Here is a 24,519-nt window from a genome sequence, read left to right on the forward strand (position 1 = left end):
AGATGACTGCAGCCTGTTAGCAACTCCAGCCCTGCACCGGGGCTTGAAACAAATGTGCTGGGTCCAGGTGAAAAGACTGTGATTTAAACGGACACGAGGCAGCCATGACTCCGGGGGACTAAGGCAAAGCATAAAGTCCAAGGTGCTACTGCTGGCTGGAAAAGAGCTCTTATGTAAGGAAGTTCATCCTGTCCTCTGTAGTGGCACACACATATCTTTGAGATTTTAATAAGCCATATGTCAAATGGTTATCTCTACTTTGAACCCCATCAATTGTCATTAAAGACCAGCAGAGTCAGTTAAGCTGAGGTGAGCAGCTGACAGGAGACTTGTTTGTTATCACCCACAACCAATAAATCTAATACAGTGTACCAGAGGTGTGTATGTGCATGTATTCATATGTATTCATTGTGGGGACCAAAAATGGGAAGTTTACTATACTTATGGTAAATGGCCTGTATTTATATAGCGCTTTACTAGTCCCTAAGGACCCCAAAGCGCTTTACATATCCAGTCATCCACCCATTCACACACACATTCACACACTGGTGATAGCAAGCTACATTGTAGCCACAGCCACCCTGGGGAGCACTGACAGAGGCGAGGCTGCCGGACACTGGCGCCACCGGGCCCTCTGACCACCACCAGTAGGCAACGGGTGAAGTGTCTTGCCCAAGGACACAACGACCGAGACTGTCCAAGCCGGGGCTCGAACCGGCAACCTTCCGATTACAAGGCGAACTCCCAACTCTTGAGCCACAATCGCCACAATCTTATGGGGACCAACAGCCCTTATGTGAACTAATATCCTGGTCCCCACAAGTTTAAAGGCATTTTTGAGACTCAAAATGTAGTTTTAGTGTCAGGATTACAATTGGGTTATGGCTATGGTTAGGGTAAGGGTAAGCATTATGTCAGTTAGATGACCCCACGAGATATGAGTGTGTGTGTGTGAGGTGAGAGCTGGCATGAGCCTGCATGCCTGCTTGTGAGGCAAGTCATTGCTGATTACACCACGTACAGAAGCCTCACTGGACTGTTTCTGCCTTTACGGGTGCCTGACCTACCTGCTCTGATCAGGTTTCATTGTGCCGGACTGCTCACGGGACTGGAACTACTCGTTTTAGTTTAGGTCTTCTCTGGATGGTAATGCCTGCTGTCTCAGAGCCTTTACAGCTCAGTGGTCAGAGTAAAACTTTTCCTACATGCCTTCTCAGATGCAGTAAACAAACAAACAAATAAATAAAGATTAATTTGTACAGAACATAACTATTTGTTCTCGTATCTCACTTTGAGAGGTGCGAACAGCCTCTCTGTCTCTTGCTCCTAAGGCTGTTATAGTAACAGTAAAGGCACATTTTGTCGCAAAGATGGGGACGATGTAATCGGGGAAATTATAAAAAATTCATCATAGGATAAATGTGATCTCTCAGATCTGCTCTGTATTATTTGCAGACAGTTTTCTCTCTGCAGGGACAAGAAGACTCGAGCAATGCCACTGGGCCCTGTCCCCGCAAGGTTCATCAGTCAGCATCTTATTAATTCATTTAATTTCATTATTATTATTCTGAATATATACCAGATTACTTGGGTAACTGTTTTTCTATAAAACAAAATGTCAGAAAACACCCATTTAATTCTCATTTTACATTTAATACGTTGGCTTTTTTAAATGTAAAATGCCTCACTAGCTTGAGAACAGCTGTAGATCAATTTTCCTCTAAATGAACCACATAACCAAGTCATTCATGTTACAGTAGCAACCTGTTACTGGTATTTTGCAAGCTGTTATACTGGTTTCAAAGGGGAAAAAAAAGATTTTGTGCTTACAAAATGTGTCCACAGACAAACGTAGAGACACATAGCAGCATGCTCATGTTACTTAATCTGCCAATGACATTTGAGCGCATGCTGTGGTATGTTTTAACTGACACTATAAATAATGTCACCTGGTTGCATGTCACACACACACGCGCGCACACACACACGCACACACACACACACACACACACACACACACACACACACACACAGCTGTCTGGTCAAGTACTTGTGTTTTGTCCGCCTTTCAGATTAAAGCTACCAGGCTAATTTGCTGCTATGTCACAATTCCTACATAATCCGGCTCTAATCCTCACTGACTCGATTAAACCACCAAATCTCCAGCTCAGTATCTGGCCCTATCAGCTGCACTCTTCATTTGTACTCACTTTCTCCTTCACCCTCTCCCTTCTCTCTTGTCCCATGCCCTTCCCTCCACCTCTTGACTCTAAACACAATCTTCCTTATCTTTCTTTGTCTCATCTACCTTTTTCTCGTCAAGCCACTCGCTTATTCTCTGGTCTTCTTTTAAACTCTCATTCTATCTTAGCATACCCAAGAAGCTTTTGTCACATCCTTCTTGTGGCTCAGGTAAAATGTGATCCATGTTTTATTGATTTTCTGGTGAAAATCAATGAAACACGTTTTTGGCCATAACTCCGTTCATAGGTAAACTATCGCCGCATTTCACCAAAAATGCCCAATTTGATAAAATGATATAAAGGTCAAGTCTGGATAGACATCTGTGTTAACCTCAGCAGATCAAACTTATTCCTTTTTCAACTTTGATGTTCAAGTTTTGTAATATGCTATAGAAAAATCATACAAAAGACCGTGGGTAAGTACCAGAGAGAACACTGAAATCAGACAGCGTCCTCTGGGAAGAAGTGAGTGGATGGCCTAAGGAAGATTATCCGCTGCCAGAGATCATCTTTGATCATCTCCCTCCTGATATGCATGCTGGATAAGAGCATTCCCGTACTTATTTTTTTGCATTTACAAGCCTCTCGATTCGTTGATTACCATTCAGTGTAAAGAGATGTTTCACCATTATTTGAATGCAAAGGTATTATGTTACACTACATTCCTGTATTGTACCTTAAAATAATCAAGGTACCAAAATGTTATGTTGTTTTTACTGTGTGTTAATACTTGGCTTGATTTTTAGCTGCAATTATTATTCCTTATTTTGATATACAGAAAAATCCTCCTAATTGATTTACCTAATCTAAACCTTTTAGAATGGTCTTGTAGAGCCTATGTTTAAATGTAAGTACCACATCAGCTGTCCTGTCAGTAAGTGCAACCACCTTCACTGTAGTTTTTTCATGGTCGAACCATAGCAGGCTCAAAAAGGCTCCTTTTAACAGCAAAAGTATCTACAAGAATAAATCTGCAGTGGACTTAGAAAAAAATCTTTCTTTTTTGGTTTTAAATGTCTGAACAACTTGTTATCCATTCATTTTCTTAACCACCTATTCCAAGCGTGTCCAACTCCAGGCCTAGGGCCGGTGTCCTGCAAGTTTTAGATGTATCCTTGTTCTAACACAGCTGATTTAAATGGCTAAATGATCTCCTCAACATGTCTCGAAGTTCTCCAGAGGCCTGGTAATGAACTAATCATTTGATTCAGGTGTGTTGACCCAGGGTGAGATCTAACACCTGCAGGACACTGGCCCTTGAGGCCTGGAGTTGGACACCCCTGAGCTATTCAATACAGGGTTTTGATGGAACTGGAGCCACAGAGAATGCACACAGGCCCAGGGAGAATATACAAACTCCACACAAAAAGTTCCCAGCTGGCTTGAACACTCGACCCTCTTGCTGTGAAAAGACAGCAAGAAAACCAAGCAAAGAAACAAATGAAAAAACGGAAATTATGAAGAGATCGGCGAACAGTAGGGCTGAACGATTATGGAAGATAATCTAATTGCGATTTTTTGCCCCAATATTGCGATTGCGATTCAATTCAATTCAATTCAATTCAATTTTATTTATATAGCGCCAAATCACAACAAAAGTCGCCTCAAGGCGCGATGCGATACGCGATTATTTTTTAAGGTCTTTGTCTTCTGTATTATTAAACAAAGACAAGCAATACATCATATAGTATGGCCAATACTATATTACATTAATTTTAAACTGTTCTTTCCTGGAAGACAGACCTCTGTTATGATGACATGAGGTGATGCATGAATTGATGACTGACATTTTTATTTAACTTCTTCAATCACAACAGTATATTTGAACATACACAATAGTTTATTTTTAGCTTACAAACATCTGAGCATAAAGTGCTGACAAGGAACCCTGGTGTAAACATTAAAATGAAAGTCAGTGCAATGTGCAGATTGCAGAAATATACATAAAAAAAAATCAGTGGCTTTACCACACTCAGTTTTTCGACATCTGTGAACTACTAGACAGTCATTAAATTAAAAAATAATATTAAATAAATAAAACTAATAAATAAAAAATGCACACATCTTACTGATCTCTGCAGTCAGTAACATTACACATAAAGTGCAAACATAATAGCAATTGTATAAACACACACACAAACACGCCTTTAAATTAAAACTGGCTGAACATCTTGATTATCTGCAGTAAGTAACAGCAACACAGCACAAACTAAAGTGCACAATGAGTATGGCTCAGCTAGCCATAATCATCCTAGCTCACAGGTTTTTTGCTAGGAAGACCAGCATATCTACTTTTGCTGGCTTTAAGGATGAGTGAGTGCAGGTCACTATATTCCCTCCAGTGCTGAACAGATGCTCTGAGGGGGCACTTGTGGCTGGCACACACAGATATTTGCGGGCCATCTTGCACAGTCGTGGAAAGTGAATGTTGTGCACCTTCCACCAGGCTAAGGGATCATCCTCTCCGTCAATGACAGGGGTCAACAGGTAACTATTCAACTCTGCCTCCACGACATCTTCAAGTGGCAGAGGCAAAGCTGAAGAGGCCGCACTGGTCCTCAGACGGTCGGGTAGGCCGGAAGTAAACGGCCGTGAAATTGGACGGTCTAGCCTTCTGATTAGCGTCACCGCTGTCTCGGTGGAGTTTAATAAACTCGGCCGTCTGCTTCTTGCTATCTAAAATATAACCAGACACTGGTGTAAATTCTCGACTGTCTCATACTTCTGTTTAATAAGTTTTCTGTTTGACGTTTAGTCAGCTGTGTGAAAACCAAGGAGGAACCCACCCGGGGGATTAATAAAGTTTTATTTTATCTAATCTAATAACTTTAATCTCAGCCAAACCGATTTACTTACGAACAAACAAAACACTGAAAAAAGCCCAACAATAACATTTTTAGGTTGTCTAAGTGACTTATATATTACGTTTAACCCGAGCAGCGAAAGTCCGCGGTGAAAAATATTGAAAAAAGTTAAAAGTTTATTTTGTGACCCAGAAAGATTAGTATGAGTAATTTTAAAACTTAGTAGAGGCCGCCATTGTTGGAAACTGGAGTTTGGCTGGACCGTGCTATGAATTCTGGAATATGGTAGGCCACGAAGGACACACCCGACCCATCCTTCAAATTCGGGGAAAAGGAGGACGCATTTGTCGGCTACATTCGGAGGAGTCTACGAATTTGGACAGCCTTCGGCGCGTCGCTGTGACGTAATCGGTCTACAAATGCGGCCTCAGGAGGATGCAGCCCATGAATTTGGACATGTCCAGAGTATAATCGCAGCCTTTGCGGTTAGAAAATTGCACTTGATCATGTCGCGATATTATCGCAAATGCGATATATCGTTCAGCCCTAGCGAACAGTCAAAGGTCCTTGTAGAAAAGTTTCTCTAAAACCTCAGAGTTCATTTCCAAAGCCATGCTAAATTAATCACACAGACACACATTTGCAGTTTCAACTATTTACATAACCCATTCATCAAACACCAAGCAGAAGATAAATGAGCCCTCTGTTAGTGATAACAATCAAAGATTAAAATTCTGTGTGTAAGTGTGCAAGTTTGTGTCTGTTCACTCATGTTACACGAAGCTCTTCAGTACAGCAGAAAAAAACAGGGTTCAAATCTTATCACACGCTCTGCACGCTGCTGGTACTGTACCAGTTATTGATTGCATAACTGTAGTTCTAAACTACGCTGGAAAAACATAAACAAACGTTTGATGAAGGGAAGTCTAATCACCATCTATCCTGATGAAAGCACCAGACATTCTTTCTTTATAGAGACTTTGTATCTGCAGGGATCTGCACGTTTACATCAGTGCTATTTAAATCACAAATAACGATTTGTAATTCATTTGTAATCTCTGAAATGTTGTGATACCAGTTGTAAAAAAAGCCCTCTTTTTAGGGCCACAACAGTACTGTCAGATATATTATCTGCGAGCTTTACAAGCATTAACTCACATGGCCTTTAATGACCAAGAAAAGTACTAAAGCCAGCAAATTATGAAACGTTGAACCGAGGGAGCAATGGCGGTGGAGGCAAACCGAGAAAGGAAAAAAAAATGTGGTTGACACTTGACAGCTTGGGTCTATTTTTAACACGGGGAAGAGGTAAAAGGCAGATGAGCGACAAGTTTTGGCGGTTAAGGGGGGTTCTGATCATTTCTCCTGTGCCTTGCTGTGTGAAGTCTTGCTCACTGACAGGCGGTGACAGGAGGGGGAGATGAGACAGAAGCTTGTATTCCTCTGTGGGTTTCACATGCATGCCAAAGCTGCTATTAAATGGAATCTGTAAAGTTATTCTCCTGATGATTGCGATTGTGGAGGAGGCGCACCGGGAGCGGAGCGGGGGGAAAAAACTTGAGACAGCGATTACGGATCAGACGAGGCTTGCCTTTCGTGCTCCCAGAGGGTGTGTGTTAAAGCAAGTCAGCACGAGCGCGCCGATGGAGGGGGCGTAGGGATATATGGATCTGCCACCGCGATTAAACCGTTCGCATCCAAGGAATTGGCAGGAGTCTCACGGGAGCTGGGAGGGGGTGTCCGACAACATTAGGGAAGAATGAACGTGTTTCAGCATAGGGCTGGAACACATGTTGCTTCCAAATGAGGATTTTCATTTCACATGACAGTGTGGTGATGCCGTTTTATAAGGCTTTTGTAAATAAATAAAGCCATGTATGTGCACAGAGCATATACTCTAAGTCAATTGAGTGTGCCTACTGATGTCTACTGCTGAGTCAATTCTTTATAACTGTGCCAGACTGGCGACCTGTCCAGGGTGTACCCCGCCTCACGGAAGAGAATGGATGGATGGATGGTCTTATAGCGCAAAATAAGGACACCACAATGTTAGAGAAAACCCCAACAATCTATAGATCCCTTTAGATTGTTGGGTGAAGACAGTGAAGACAGTGAAGAGGAAGAACTCTCTTTTAAATGAAAGAGAGAAGGATCATGAAGGGACATATATCTGCCACAACCAGCTGGAGCTGAAGAGAAGACAGAAAAGAGGTGCAGAGAGACCAAGCACAAAAGACAGGACAAAACAAAAACTACAGGAGAGAGTAAGACAAAGAGTAAACAACATGTGAAAGTGGCATAAAAATGGAAAGTCCCATAATAAGATGGTTAACTAAGTGATGATTCTGAGTAATCTGATCCATCCCTTATTATGAGCTTTATCAAAAAGCTGAAAGCGCTATCGATCTGTCTCCTGAAACCAAACAGGAAAAGGCCCTGATAGTTGAAAACTGTGCATTTCACTTCACTTTAGGTGCCCAATGTAAGTCTGCACTCTGAAGTGTTCTGCTGGGATAATATGGAGCTATATAACAATTTAAATACAGAAAGATAGCATCAAGAGGTCAATTGCCTACCTAATGTAGATTTGCAATTGCTTCAGGACACCAATGCATACATCCACATAAACAATCCTGAAACTGAAAATATGTGCACAAAAAGTGAGCACTCTGCCTAATTACTCTAATGTCTGAAGTTAATGGACTCTCACGGATGGCTGGCCTCAGGAAATCAGTGAACATAATGACCAGTCACTAATGAATGCTCCAAACATCAATGATACTCAGCTGAAAGGCTTTTTGTCTGTTGGCATGTTCTAAAAAAACAGACCCAGCAGTGTGAAAGACCGAGATTTCTGTCGCTTTGTGGTTCATGTAGCAAACACTTCCAAATTCCCAGTTGTGAAATCGAGTCAGCAAAAAGCTAAACTGCCTCCAACCTGGATTTAATCCTGATAGATCCTGTTTAGCATTCGGATCAGAGACTTCCACCTCTTCAAAAAATGTGAAGAGGTGATTATATGATACATTATTCCATGGGTCTGTTGTACTGTACTTCACAGAGTGCTCCTGTATACGGATACATGAGATCTATGAAGGAGTTGTAGATGCAGTGTGTGGAGAATTCTCAGGAATACACTGCATACTATAACAGTCAGTATTTCCTCTGCACTTTCCTGTCTCATAGCTACACGTCGGTTTATATACCATTGTACTTAGTCTGGAGAAAATAGAGCTTACGTCACACATTCTCTGCAACAGAATGGAACTAGCCTTTCAAAGGACCATAGATCCTTTTCTATTTTCACACTTAACAATGGTTGCATGTGAGGACAGCTGGACATGAGCGACTGATATCAGGTCATCGTAAGATTTACCAAAAGCAAAGGGAATGCTTTGGAAATACTAGAAGCAAAGGGATCACCACAAGGAAAGGAATACTATTATTTGTTCCAAATACAATAACCCCCTCAATCGTTTACTCCAAACACGTGTTAACAGAACCCCCTAGCTGGAGCAATTAGGGATACTGTCCTAACATAAGAAATGATCTAATAATAACAACGTGAAACTTCCCAAACATAAAAAGGAGGAGGTGACATGGATGGGTTGATAAAACTTTAACAAAGCAGTAAGTAGTTCATTTCCACTTTAAGCTGTCTTCTTAATTACATCTTAGGCCTGTCACTATCATTAAGAAGATAAATATCCCATAATCCAAATGACAAATATAATGAGCTCTCCTTAAACTTAACAATCACCACTGATGATTTGTATCAGAGTGTAGGGACACACACACATCTGGTCTTGTGGATTAGAGCACTTTGTCCTATAGACAACTTCACTGGGTCCATGTGCTCGTTTGAGGTTTGACAGCGTTTTAGTTGATAAAGGTGAATGGCTTGGACATGAATTGTTCTGCAGTTTGGAGAAGGCCTCGAAGAGGACTGGCGGCAGCTTCCGGGCCTGGCCGCCATGTACTAAATACTTCAATTAAGGAATTAAGAATTAAGTTAAAGAATTGAAAAGGGCAGGAAGGGAGGGGCATGTAAACAAGAACAAACAGCTTGTAGAGCTGCGGGAACATATATAGATGAGAAGGGGAAGGAATGTGTTTGGAGGCGTGGTCCCGCTCCCAAAATTCAGATACTTTATGACCAGTTAAGGAATCAAAGTGACATTATTATGTGTAAACTGACGATGGCATTTTTCACTGTATTCAATTCAATCCAATAATATTTATACTACATAGACAAGAACAGTTGCCTCAAGGTGCTTTATGATATAAGGTAAAGACCCTACAATAATACAGAGAAACAACAATCAGATGGCTTCTTATGACCACGCACTTGGCGACAGTGGGGAAGAAGAACTCCCCTTTAACAGGGAAACAGGGAGAAACGGACAAAAGACAATAGAGAGGCAGAGATTATAATAACTAATGATTAAATGTTGGGAAGCCCCCAGCAGCAAACACAGACATTTAAACTCCTTTAGCCTGCAGCTGCACAAATCAGAGTTGCATATGCACTGCCACTCTGCAACCCTTCTCTACTTCAGGTCCTCTGGCTTTATGCTGTTTATGACATAATCTGTGTTATATCTGTCACTGATATCACTGATGCCTGACAGTGGATTTGACTGAATTAGAGTTTGAGCAATTAGAGCACTTTGGCCTTAGAGCAATTTGATGGCAGCAACCATGTTTTCTCATGTTTTCTCAGAGGGCTGTTGTCACTTGGACTGAAAATGAAGAAAACGAAATCCAATTATGACAGTATTGGCAGAGATCCCCTTACACTGTCAAAAAACCCCAAACTTTATTAGCAGCGAAAAACATGTGTGTGAGGAGGTGCCAAGATAGAATAAGATATGGTCACGGTGCAGAGGATATTTTTTTTAATGAACAGCAATTATATTGTATATGGTGGAGCGTGGTGAGGTCTGGGGAAGATGGGGGTGTGGGGGGTTGCTGCACCACTGAGCTATTATCGGAGATAATGACATCAACTGAGCTCTCTCCTGAGTGTAGCTGTGTGTGACAGAAAAATAGATAAGAGCTTATAATTATGCACCACCCAGGGAGAAGAGGAGCTGTGGAAAAAGAAGAAAAACACAGGGAGATATGGAATGAGTAACAATTTAAAGAAAAGGAGAGTAAATCCAGAAAAGTGCGAGGCTAAGAAGTGCAGATGCAGGTCTGAATATAAATCCTTACACAGAAAGTATTACAGATAGAGTTATGCAGAAACACTAAAAGCACTAAGTAAAAGAATGGAGGAGGAATATATATACATATATAATATGTACAAAAACACACACACACGTACATGTACACTACACAGACATCTTAAGCCCCTCACTCTAATCCTCCCGGCTGACCCGAGACACTGATGCTGATGAGATGCTCGAGCTGCAGGCCTCAGGAGAGATGTGATGAAGAAGAAGAAGAGGAAAAGAGGAGGAGGAGGACTAGACAACAAGATGAAAAGGAAAAGGGCAAGAAGAGAGAGGAGGGGGAGGAAGATTTAATCATGCTGATAGACACAGTGGTCTGTGATGAAAAAACTATTGAAATCTTAAGGACAATAAAGGAGATCCATAAGGTAAGAATTTACTCTTGCTCTGTCAGTGACTAGTAACGTCAAGCGCCTTCGGGTGGCTGTTGTTTTGATGTGGTCCTATATTTAAAAAAATCTAAACTGAGGTGAATAAAGCTGTTGTTAATGACTCGACGTGAGGTGGTGATTGGGCAGAAAAACATTTTATGAGATGACAGGGGGTGCTGCCCTCTGGAACGTCACAGACGAGCCAGTGATGTTCGTGGTTACAGGACTTAAGGGACTGCAATGACGGAAAAGCTCCGCTTACATTGGTCCTTCATGAACAGCTTCTATATCTGTCTGTCAAATAAAAGCTGAGCTGTAGGTGTGCTCAGAACACTGCTGTAGCTTTGGGATGTGTTGGGAAGGCAAATTCAGTTAATTTCAACCACAAACTTAGAATAAATGTCCGTGTAGAAGACAAGCAGAACTGTGACATGAAGGGGCCTAAGTTATTTATTCTCTGAGTGTCTTTTTATAGATAAATCTTACAATGCATACATTATTAAACCTTACTGACAGAAATGTTGATTATTGGCCAATTATTATTTTTAATAATAATTTTATTGTTATTGTTATTTCAATTCCACCATCAGGTTGAGGTCTTTCTGGGTGGAGTTTGCATGTTTGCATGGGTTCTCTCTGGGTACTCCAGCTTTCTCCCACGGTCCAAAGATGTGCTGTTGATGGGATTAGGTTAACTGGAAATTTTAAATTGCCCTTAGGTATGAATGTGAGTGCAAATGGTTTTCTGTGTCTATATGTTAGCCCTGCGACAGACTGGCGACCTGTCCAGGGTGTACCCTGCCTCTCGCCCTAAGACAGCTGGGACAGGCTCCAGCCTCCCTCGTGACCCTGAAAAGGATAGGCGGAAGAGAATGGATGGATGGATGGAATATATGTCTTATCTTTTTACCTTAATTATCAATGATTAACTAAGCGTTATTAGTCCTCTTAGGAAAAAACAAAAAAACCATGCTTCCCAAAGGTATGTGGAAATCCGTTTTTCTTATACTGTCGACACAATCTTCATCCTGTAAAACCACTGAAATAGATCTGAAATTGTCAGCTCCTTAATGCTTTTGGTGGTCTTGGAGTACAGGAGCAAATCATAGCATTCGTTCACACAGTGTTGATCATTACTGAAACCTTTCTTAATGCACCTTTCATCACAACGTCAGAGAATTGAAGTTCACAGCAATCCAACAATACACATGGCTGTGTGTGCCACTGGCAATGAAGCAGCATGCTGCTATATGCACCATACGAAGGTAAGGGCTGAAAGTCTCTCCACTCTGTTAACACGCTTTTCCTAGATTACTGTGTTTATTTATTGTTATATCTATTTTTTTCTTCTTCTTTTTTTAAAGGCATTACTGTGTTAAGCAGCCCAACCATAAATTCCCAGATTATTCTTAAGCAGAATTGCAGTCTCTTTTTGTATGTTTTTATGTGCTATCTAAAGTCGACAGCTCTGATTCTCGGGTGCTGATACATTTAATTGTAGGAAAAGTAGGAAATTAGCAGATGACAGAGGATTATGAAGAGTCACGCTGACTAAAAAATAGCACCGAACATCAGACTGATGAATGACATTTAATCCTGAGAGGCGTCTGAAGAGACACGGGACATAAACCCTACCTGTTCCTCCCACTCTCTCTCTAACAGAACCTCTTTGCTTTTTCTGCCTCGCAGAGAACACGAGTCCAACCTCTGATGGCCTGAAGGCTCCAGCTTAATAATGTGACTATAATGGCTTTTTCCACATAACTGCCAGTGCCACCTCTTACACAATTACTCCATCTGACTTCCACTGAGACACTGCAATTATGTCTTTGATAAAGCTGGAGAAATTGTTCTCTTCACACAGGTGTCAGTGTCAGCATCTGCAAAAAACGGCCATTCCCTGTCTGTCCACATGCTCTGTGTGTTCTGTAGTTCTAACGTCATTGATCAAGACACACGCTGGTTAATTTATTGTAATCTACATGCTAGTATGTATCAAATGATATCATGAGAAAATGATACATTTTTGTTTTTTAAATGCAATATATGGTAAAGCCCTGTGATAGGCTAGTACCTCTCACCTTACACCTGCTGGGATATGCTCCAGTCCCCCTGTGACCTCGAATTAGATACATGTTTAAGAAAACATATAAAACGTATGGTTGAAAAATTGCTAACGGCTTTTCGGGGTATATGTGTAGGGCTGCTCAACGGAGCAAAGAGGCAAGCAGGTTGAGCTGCACTGTGTCCTACACGGTAATATAGCTCAATCTCTTCACGTCACATACCAGACACGCTTTCCCACTTTGTTGGTCTATTCAAGCTGCAAATTTTTTCATCTCTTCATCAGTTTTCCCTGCCTGCTATTTCAACCCCTGCACCACCCGCAGAATCCATGTGTAGGTATATTTACTCATCGCTCTCACAACTGTAAATCTGCGGGAGGAGATTCATTTAGAGCCTTGACACCAAACTATATTTTGCTGCATAAGAAATCATTTCAAAAGTTACTTGTCAGACTGAAATACCATTAATATGTCCCAACTGATGTCACAGATCAGTGCAACGGCATATTTCAATAGATTTTTAATGGGTCATATCATCCAAAATTAACATCTTTCTTTCTTACTACACCTCTACCTGCTATTGCAGTGCTGAAAATAAATGTCAGTGCTGACATTTAAACGCTGCTGCCATCAGAATTTCAAGAGTTTAAAAAATGTAATCACGTTAGTTACTCTTTTTTTAACTTTAATTAATAAACATACAAACCTCATTAATTTGCACTAGTCTTATTTCATATGTGTACGCGACACACTGCTGCAGGTTTTGCTAGTTTCTCCTATCATCCTATCATCAGTCTGATCACAACTCCTTTTACTCACACACGACATGAGGACTGCCCTGGTTGCTGTATGAGCTTTTCAGTTTGTGGTTAAATTAAAAAGCGCTGGAAGAATTCAAATAAAAGCTGCTGGGCTAGCTCGACTTCTGAACTGCTGTGCCTTTGTTGTTAGCTTCCTCCATGATGAGGAAGCTAGCTCTCCTGTTAGCAACCAGTGATGTGCTCCTGATACATGCTGTAGCAGAGTTCTTGTGTGTGTCACAGGCATCAAACGAGTTCATATTTGAAAATGATGAAGTCTATTCACTTAATAAAGTAATCATTGAGTGTGCGTATGACCTGCCATAATACTTGAAGAAAAAAAACCTAGGATTATGTCCAGGATTATGACTCTGTGAAGTTGTTAGAGTATCAACCTCTAACCCTCACCCTCATTTAGAATAACTTGACATGGTATATCTCATCTAAGCCCATGCCTTCACTACCATCTGTGAGCTGCTTTATTGACTTCTGCTTTAGTTTTTCTCAAGGACGGGTGAAGGAAATGTGCGATTGTTGACAAATTCTGGTTGCAACATCTGTTAGCAGCACTGGAAGCAAGATGCATGTGTTCACTAAAGTGGCTGGAGTCAAGGCTCTTCTTACTCCAACCCCGGTGGGTTGAGTTGTTGTTGAAAATGTTTTGTGGAATTTAGCGAAACTTACAAGCCTGAAATGAAAATTCTGACAATCTGGACAAGAGCCAGATATTCCAATTAGCAGTGTCTGTGAAAGACTTAATTATTAGTTAACAGTTAGTGGTTACCATAAAAGGGCTATTTACATCAGACTGCTGATGCACTGGTAATAGAGCAAAGGATTCAGACTGGCCTTAAGAACCACCTGATAAGCCTCCTGCGGCTCCCTCAGCTGTAAATAGTCATTAGCTAGTATACTGTCAAAGCCTGGCCACATCACAGGCAACCCTGAATTAAACAGTGGGTATAAGGCTGACACTGCAGTCTGCAATGTGTGTTTAATTCCACAGTATATAATGTTCTTAAGACCCCATAAAACCAACATAACTCCTCCACGCCTTACATTTATGTATAAACATAGAGGGCTGCAAAGGGTCATAAATGTTTGAATGCAAATATCAGCTGGGAATAACAGCCCAAATCAAAAACAACAATATGTTTACTGTCCAGATAAGATTTCTATCAGAATTTGCATGAATGTTCTCAAAAAACAAACAAAGAAAAAAAACAATCAACACCCCCAAAGAGCCACTATGTCCAGGTTTCTGGTCAAGAAAGAATGAAGGGGAGGGACAGACAGAAAAAGAAAGACAAAATAAAGAAGCACGAGCGTCTGTGCCTTTAAGAGTCCCCAGGCCAGAGCTGATCGTTGGGAAAGTCACCAAGTGATTTTCTCATGACCCCAGAGAGGAGGCCTTCTTCCTTCTGGGTCCATGGATGGAGAAGAGATGTCACTGAAAACCCACAAAAGGGGCACTTGCCACATACAGTAAAAGTCACGGCTGGCACCATGTCTCACTGTACATCTGTCATCTAACTGCTATTTCCATGTTCTCGGTGAAAAATTCCTCTATTACATCCACACATTTCCAAGTAACATTACACAGGCCTAGTTGTGTTACTCTTTTGTCTCTTTCCCACAGTTTATCCCATATTGAGACTAAAAATAAGAATGTTTGTATGGACTTATAAATAGTAGTAACTCAGTGAATGTGGGGCACGAGTTGCAAATCATCAAACCTCCAGTGGCTGGACTGAGCATGGTCTTTACAGGTCAATGCAGCGCTTAAAAATGCAGCCAGCACTGCAGTGCTCCACATGCTTCAATCACGTCACTAATCCTGTGAATGGGCCTAATTACTGCAATATAATTAGATTAAGGTGTTTGCATGACCCCAGACTTAATTGCAGTATGAGACTGGGATTGAGGTATCAATGTGAGATTGTCTGTCTGAAGTGAATGTTAACATCTCTCATTCAGACAAAGACCAGAAAAATAATCTTGCAGACGTGCTAAATGACCACTAAGAGAAGAAGAACGTGAATGAAACCAAAGATTTAGAGAATGATAACTGCCGTTGGAGTCATTGTATTACACATTACATCTCTTAAACATAAGCAGGTGTATATTACATAGTTAGTCCCTGGAGAAAGTAATTTGTTACACTACTCTCTACACTACTTTGTCATTACTCAGCTGTAGCCTGATTGCTCATTACATTGATCAGGTCTCGCTGCAGGGTTGGGGTGTCAGAAAGTGATTTCCAAAGTTTCCGTTCATTTTTCTTTGCTTATAATGGCAAATAGACTATAGTCAACAGGATTTATGAAGGGGTTACATATAAAATAAAGAAATGACCTGTCTTTATGACGTGCATTATATTAAATCCAGCCTTTTTTCCAGCGCCTTAAAATGTCTTTATGGAAATGTGATGTTATAGTTGCTGCTGCCCTCTTGGGAAGATCTCTTAAAAACGCACAACAGCTTTAATGTCACACTGGGTTGTGCGCTAGCGTTGTGTTAGCATGTTCTTTGTGCAGATGTGCAGACTTCAAACTTTTTTAACATGACTTCTTTGGATTTCAGTAGATAATAACATGCTGAATGATCACAAAGAAGATATGAAATAAGAACAAACACAGTGAAAACAACTACAGGGAAAGAAAAGAAGCACATTGTGGCTTTTTTGGGATGTGATATATTATGCTGTGAGATTGAATCTGAACTAATCTCCACTCCGGTTCTTGTCCTTCTGGGCTTTGTACAGGGTACAAGTGAGTGTAAATATAAAAGATTACAAGGCACACTTGCACACTTGCACAGACTGACAACTGGACAACAAACTATCTCACTAAAGAGGAAAGAGTGCACTGCTGTATGTATGTCATTATGTACCGATAAATCCCTCAATCTTCCCCCCTGAAATCAAAATTGCACCAGTTGCTGGGGACACATACGTGAGGAGCGCAGCCTTCAAACCCTTGTAATCCCGGCTCAGAGTTGAAAAGGGGCTTTGCTGCACATCTATTTGGTTTTATTCTAAAAAACAGGCAATTAGAGATAAGGCCATAGTTGTACGCTGGAGAAACTGCATTGAATAGCTCGGCTTTTTCATCTTCTTAGAGTTAAAAACATATTTTGGAATTAAGCGCTAATGTGGTAAAAAATAGCGTGTGAAACTTCAACCTACCACATGTCAAGTGTGCTAGTATACCAAGCTTCAATACCTATTATCTTCTAAAGCAGGAAAGCTCATAGCCAAGAGTGACTCTATGTTAAAATAAGACATGCTACTATTAATAATTATCGCAGCACTCTCACTTAATATTATAAATCACTGACAGTCATCAGCGGTGAGGACACCGCTGCCTCACCTCCCAACAGAGCATTTTGAAGCTTGTATGGGTTGACCTTGTTAAATAACTAGCGTCCATCACAGGACACACCTGGAAAACAAATGAAGATGTGCGCTCTTGCCAGATGGTGTGTCCAGAATGCAAGATTAATTGTACAGCGGCTGCTGAAGAGATAAGGCATAGCTCATACATCGCCGCCGCTGGTCTTTGATAAGTGACGTCAAGCTTCAAGATTATTGTGTGTGCTTATGTAAATCCGGTGCTAGAACACGGTGCTGGGACGAGCTAAAACAGCAACTCTTTCAGTTACAATACCTTCATTTTACGATCATATTAGCCAACAATCTGACTTTAAAGTTTTATTCTTCAGAATCTGTGTCTGCACCCCTCACCAGGATGCCTTGATAACATGAACGCAGGGGCGTGAACCACATACTTCTTGGAATAAAACGCTAAATACACACGACAAGGACTTTTAGTGGTAAGACTGATATGACACCAGGAAAAGATTAAACTCTGCCAACTGACACAGCTTACCTCAGAAAAAGACAAAGGGCAAATTAAGCAATTAGACACGAGTGAATAATTAGGCACAGTGCTTGATGAACCTAAGCTAATATAATCAAATTAGCTGACCCAAACACAACTTCACTGAGACAATGTTAATGAGTTTGTGTGACTGAGAAGAACTGTTCATGCTAGCAAAGCTTAATATAAAAAGATACAACTGCTGGGTGGTAGCACAGAAGGTAAGTGTCACGTTTAATTAGGAAAGGTAACACTGAATTAAACAGAGGACAACACTGAAGTTCAGCACTGTGCCACAATGGTAAAGCTGACTATGTGCAGCTGTTTCAGATGGTCTTACTACTACTAATGTCTGTGTGTGTGTGTGTGTGTGTGTGTGTGTGTGTGTGTGTGTGTGTGTGTGTGTGTGTGTGTGTGTGTGTGTGTGTGTGTGTGTGTTGGAAGTTTACTATACTTGTGGGGACCAACAGCCCTTATGGGGACCCAAATCCTGGTTCCCACAAGTTTGAAGGCATTTTTGAGACTCAAAATGTGGAATTAGTGTCAGGGTTAAAATTGGGTTATGGTTAGGTTTAGGGTAAGGGTCAGGGTTAGGCATTTATTTTTGATGGTTAGGGTTAGGGTAAGCAGCTAGGGAAAGCATTATGTCAATGAGCTGTCCCCACGAGGATAGCAACACCAGAAATGTGTGTGTGTGTGTGTGTGTGTGTGTGTGTGTGTGTGTGTGTGTGTGTGTGTGTGTGTGTGTGTGTGTGTGTGTGTGTGTGTCACTTGTTTCTACCTGAAGTGGAGCAGAAGAACACAGCATCTCATGAGCTGAGTTTTGTCTACCTGGCAGGTCATTGTTTTCCCAGAGGTAAATGTGCCTAGTCTAGACTTCTTTAACCATTTGAGGTCTAAGTTGCCACTGGTGATGATCTTAACCATAACGCCAAATCTACCCACAGGCAATCAGAATATGTAACGTTTGGTTTTATTAAATGCTCTTAGAAACTGGGGAACAAAGAAAACAATCACTGCAGCTTACACACATGAAAACTATTTACATTTTACAAGTTTTACCCTTCTCCAAAGTACAGGGTTAGAATGGATAAGAGGTTGCCAACTATAATAGCAGTGAAAAAAAAAAGAGTGAAAAATTCTAAACCTTCCTAGATCATCCTTCTGAGTGTGAAGTCAGGCCTTCTGCTATAATGTAGGACAACCAAATGCAGTCCAGTCTCAACCTGCGATGATTCGTCATTGGCCAAAAGCGTGAACTGGCACCAAAATCTATGGTGCAGCAGGACAATCAATTAAGCATTTGTTTTTAGGGGGCAGCACAGCGGTTTTCCTGCTGTGTTCCTCACAGCAGGAAAATTCTGTGTTTAAATCTACCTTTTTCTGTGGAGTTGTGGGTACTCCCGCTTCCTCCCACAGGAAGGAAGCCAGTTAGTTTGGGTGAAATGGTGATTCTAAAGTTCCATAGGTGTGAGTGTGGACTATTTTCTGTCTCTCTGTGTCGGCCCTGTGAGAGACTGGCAACCTGTGCATGTACCCCGCCTCTCACCCTATGGCAGCTGGGATAGATTCCAAACATGGCGAATTGTGCCCTCGAGATGACATTTGAAATGCAGCGACTGTTTCGGAAATCTTAAATAAATAGATTTTCACACAAAAAGGCAGTCCTTCTGAGAAAATGGGTCAAACAACAATACGTGTGCGACAGCAGTCGCCAGGCTTCTGACAAGGAAGAATAATAAGCATGAAATCGTTTTTAGAAACAAGTTATTTACCCGACGTGGTCACAGAACACGGTCAGAACATTCTGTGAAAAAGATAATTTATACATCAACATGTGGTAACTCGTAAAGATTACAGGGAGACAGAAAAGGACAATATTCTGTTCATTAAGGTTTCCTCCTTTTAGAGGAGTAGCAGAATTTCAAATCGTTCATCACACATGGTGACTCCTGCGTTTTTCTGTTGGTGAGAATTTTTCGCACGTAACTTTTTCACTCTTATGAGTACATCATGCAGTCATAGTGCAAACACACTCAAAAAAGAGCAAGTATGGAAGTGAAGTCATATGTTTTTGACATATCCTCAATCACTCAGCAGCTGCTTGCGAGTCTGATAACATTCTCCACTGCGCTGGATTTTGAACTGAACCACCATGTTGTTTGTAGGAGGAGGTTTGCTCACTTCCTGCTCTAACGCACACATCTGGGATTCAAAGAGCTCACAGTTTTCCTGTTGCCACCGGGTGCTATTCATGAACATTTCCTCTCTGTGTCTTGACTGCTCAGTGTTTTCAGGACACACCTGCAGGGCGATTGATGGTGAGGTCAAGGTCAGCTACTGTGCTCATACAGTATCTTCCTGTTGTCCTGTGACCCTGAATCATAGCCTGCTGATAAAATTGGTTGCCAGACATTGCTTGCAGTCACCCCTTACAATGACTTAATTCACTGTCTCATCGCAGTGAACCTAGATGGTGCAAAATGGAAGTGTTACTCAGGTAATACTCCCTCAGAGAGAAACTACCTCAATGACAGGGAATGTGACTGTTTTGGCAACAGCACTGAAAAGCACACATAAGCTACGGGCAGCTGAGAACAAATTCAGGCAAAGTGTGTATCTCTCACTGGCTTTCATGTCTCACAGAGCAATATGAAAGTCAGCACCCAGACTCTTGGAAGTGACAGGCGCTCACCTGGAGCAGATGGGGCTCTACAACTTAAATAGATGTTTCCAGTTTCTCCATATGAGAGTGGAGTGGAGCATGTGAGCAGTCCAAAAACTGAGTGTTTGACTCTTTCATTGCTGACACTGAATAAAAAAAATCATTTCAGTCATTGCTGAGGGTTAAATTGAGACAAGAGGGACGATAAAATGATGATTCAAAATTCATGAGCTCATGAACGTCCAGCAGTTCCTTGTTGCTTTTCAAGGAGAATGACTATTAAATCAGTAGTGCCTTTATATGAACTCTAGTAGGTCTCCGAATTAGAAGGAACTGCACAAAACTCAAGAAATATTAATATTCTCTTGAAATGCAGAAAAAAAAGAAAAAAAATACTCCCTTCTAGGTGCAGCCATTAGTTCTTTTTTTACTGGAATTAATCATTTAAAAACTTCTCGCTCCCCAAAACGTTTGCAAAATACTCGTGCAGCTGTACCGTGGCCCAATTTCTAAATCAAAGAGAGGGAAAAGTAGGCTGCTTGTACTGTACAGCTATCAGTGAAAGTAGGAGTTTAATACATTGCTAGAGAGAGTGACGGCTGAGCCAGTGTTGCAGCAGCTATAAAGGGATTATTCTTCCCTGGAAGACATAATCATGTGTAACACACTTGTTTCAAATCCTGTGAAAAACAAACAGGTGTTTCAGCTTCAAATCCAGCCCTTCATCCTCTGGCACACATACAGCAAAGAACCCCCAGAAGCAGACCCTGCTGTCATTTCTGTCATTAGTTACAGGTTCCTGATTATGACTCATGTCAGCACAGCGTGGTCGGACTTCAGTAAATCCCACATTCTAATGTACACTATGTTGCTTTGATATTTAATATCTATCAATGTAGCTGCCATCACCAGTGTGTGAATGTGTGCGTGAATGGGTGGATGACTGGATGTGTAAAGCGCTTTGGGGTCCGTAGGGACTAGTAAAGCGCTATATAAATACAGGCCATTTACCATTTAATGCTAACAGGATGGATGCAAATGTGATGTTAGTCGCATTATTTTAAGATCTGAAATACAAAGTGATAACCACTGTTTGCGTGTGTGTATGCTTCTGGAAATGTGAACAAACAAGGAAACACAACAGAAGGCATTTATATAAGGCAGGTGAAGAAGCTGACCTGTGAGCGCGCACTGAAAGGTAAAGTAGAGCAGGGGAAGTTTCCTCGAAGTAGTGCTGGAGGCTCCCATGGCTGATGTACACACTTCTCAGTTGTCAACGTCCTTCACCAGGCTTTATGTGAGCACTCCGCCTCAGGCAAATAAAGCTCTTCAAGTCTGCTCAGCGGGCTTCCCACTATCTCCACGCGCTGGCCGAGGAAGGTAAGGTAGGGGACACTTCAGGTGAGGAAGTGTGGAAAGGGTCTTATCTCACTGACGCACAGATCCCCTTTTCTGACTTGGTGGAGCGATGCGAATATTAAAGTGGAGTGAAAACTGGATTGGCAACGACACCAAAGGTCATCCGAGACTCTTCTTGTCCTCCTTTTAACATCTAGAATTCCCTGCTTATCGACACGGCGGCGAGTGGGTTATAACTCTGCAAGTTGTCATCCCGAGACCTTTCCTACGAGAGAGAGAGAGACGTGCCACCTCCACAGTAGAGCTGTAGAGTCAGTCGAGCGCAATTTCCGGAAGCCTCCAACAAAATAAGGTCCGTGAAAGACTGCCTTAGACGATGTCTTTTATTTTGAAAACAAAAATGTTCCACCTTTATTATTTTACTGTCTGTAAAATTAAGCTTGACGCAGTTTCGCTAGTTCTCAGGTTCAGTAGGGGGCAGGTGTACGAATGTGTGTGTGTGTGTGTGTGTGTGTGTGTGTGTGTGTGTGTGTGTGTGTGTGTGTGTGTGTGTGTGTGTTTCTTCACTTCATTTCTACACTTTGCTAATAACGAATTGGATAATTACTCAGACTTCGTGGGTTACTGATAACAAGCCGCTGAATCAAACAAAGTGGCGATGAGTAAATGAAAAACTGGATCACTTATCAGTCTTTCCAAAACCCTTACAGTATGCTTTTAATTATTAGTTATTAGTTGTTATTATTATTAATCGCTGGAACAATAGTGAGCAGTATAGATGTATTGAGCCAGGCCTGATGGAAGAGCACATGTACCTGGGCTAGATGATACCGGCCTCTATAGTCACTCAACCAAGAGCACGACTCCCCATCTCTGCTGTTGTGGACTCTGCAACATGCACTATTCCTACTACCAGTGTCATTGAAATTAACAAACCAATATGGCACTGTGACTGTGATCTTAGAGCACATGGGTATAAAATCAAGGATGTGTGCAGAAGCATAGAGAAAAAGGCTGGAAACCAAATTCCGGGAAGCTCCTAAAGATGTTAGTTTGGTAACTGAGGGCAGCTGGGCGTTATGACAGACAGGTATTGGATGAAAACAAGGTACAACATTATATCCAAAACTGCGACTGGAGAGATGGTCAGGCACAGGGCTCACAGCTCTTGCCACTAGGCTGAAGAGATATACCAGAGAAGCACAATGGCAGACCCACACAGAGATGAAATGAGCAATACAAGAAGAACATCTGGGAGAAAGACGTGTCACACCATCAACACCAGTGGCTGATGGACCTAAGAGCAGACCACAGCAACTTCCCAGAACAAGCCAGTGAACGTCACAAATACAGACATCCAACAATGTCTGAATTTGCTGGACAGCACCATGACCATACTGCTTGGAGAAGCCAATGGCACGCTATGATTTCATATGTAATAAACCAAAGCAAATAACAACAAAAAAATAAAAAACTGCATTACTTCCTTCACTACTGAGTCCTTGAATTTTCATTTAAAAAATACAAATAGGAACATAAACAGTTTTAAACTGCACTACAGCTCAAGATTTTCTAACAATCAGCCTGTTTTCAACCCCCCACATCTAAAGCTCCATCCTTTTCCCTCACCTCCACTTTAAAATCTCCAGTCTTCAGTTCCTGTTCTATCATGTGTGAAGAGGCATGGTTCTGAGAGCAGAGAAACAGACTCGACACGGCTTGACGTGAATTCCCAAGGTGAGCTCACCATCCTGTTGCAAAAAGAAAGACTGACCTGTCCTCTCCGAGGTGGTCAGACCTCTTTATTTCATTTCCTGAGGTTGCCCAGTTGCCTCAGCAACAAGGGTGAGGCTAATGCAGGCAGACTGCTCAATTATGAGAGGTGAACAGGGGTTGCTCACGTGATTAAATCTAAAGAAGCAGTGTCCAAATTTTGTGGGGATGAGATTTTGTTGTGTTGTTGTAAACTGCATCTGGGCCTCCAGCTCAAATCCACAACATTCAGGCAAAAGCTGTCAAAACATGCTGTTTTGTATTTAGGAGCAAAAATCAGTGAGGCTCATGCTGCATTCTTGGCCAGGCTTCTAACTCGAACGGCTACAAGGAGCTGGTCAAACGGTAAACAAACCTGACACCTGGAGGCCAAACATATTGCTCACTCCAATTAACGACCTATAACGAGACATGAAAGAAATTTCCTTCCTCCTGTTATCAGTTTAGTTTTTCTTTAAGCCCATCAAAACATATCCTGTACATATCCTATCTCAATCCACTCCACACTTAATCAAACCCAAAGAAATAAAACAGCAAGCAACATGAAAACTGATTTATACCAATGTCGTCAAGGTTTTGTATGTATTTGTTCGGAAGTATTTGGAATGGTACAAATTTTCTGTTTTGTTCTTTGGTAATAGGAGCAAAGAGCTGCTCAACTGAATGTGCTGCAGAGAACCTGAAGAACACACACACAAAAACATATGACTGTCCAACATCTTTTATGTGTTCATACATAATCCCACTGTAATGGTTTATTATATATATTTAGATACAAATACATTCTGCAGTGATCTGACCTCTTAAGTTTAATAGATTTGATACATACAGTTTTGTAAAGTTTGACTTTTGATACTTTTTTTGGTCTAAATAAATTGCACAAAACATTTTAAGCAATAAATTGCAAAAAAGAAAGAGTGTAACAATTATGATACAAATTAAAAACTTGTATATGCAAATTTATATTTAATTAATTTAAAAATAAATGGCCGAAGGTTTAATAGATTATTATTATTATTTCATGGTTCAGGCTTTACAGGGTAAATATTCCTATCTAACACCTAACAGTACATTTAGCAGCTATCCATGGAAAGAACCAGAAAGAGAAACAATACTAGATTCATGTTCAAGAGGAACATTACTAACATCTCAAGCGTAATGCATTCAATTATAACTATAAAGGTGGCGATGTTGTTTGTTTTTGGTCATGTAACAGGTCAAAACATAGTCATGGCCTGGATGATTTGGAGCCTTTCTGCACAAATCATAAAAAGATTAAAAAGATAATTTAAAAAAAACCAACTCTTTATTAGTAACTTT

The 24,519-nt window shown here is 41.1% G+C and overlaps 1 protein-coding gene across 1 annotated transcript in view; it reads right to left on the bottom strand.

The window, feature by feature from the left end:
* Positions 1-21,664, bottom strand: part of LOC146660203 (endothelial cell-selective adhesion molecule-like) — a 51,323-nt gene extending 29,659 nt beyond the window's left edge. The window contains exon 1 of the mRNA XM_085419961.1: positions 21,246-21,664. Coding sequence (XP_085276087.1) covers positions 21,246-21,315 — 70 coding nt within the window. The 5' untranslated portion in view covers positions 21,316-21,664. The remainder of the gene's footprint in view (positions 1-21,245) is intronic.
* Positions 21,665-24,519: the final 2,855 nt, after the last annotated feature.

The sequence above is a fragment of the Rhamphochromis longiceps genome, linkage group LG10, assembly GCF_057381845.1.
Source record: "Rhamphochromis longiceps isolate RC_006_pf linkage group LG10, R_longiceps_female_GT1.1, whole genome shotgun sequence".
In the NCBI taxonomy this organism is placed as follows: Eukaryota; Metazoa; Chordata; class Actinopteri; order Cichliformes; family Cichlidae; genus Rhamphochromis; species Rhamphochromis longiceps.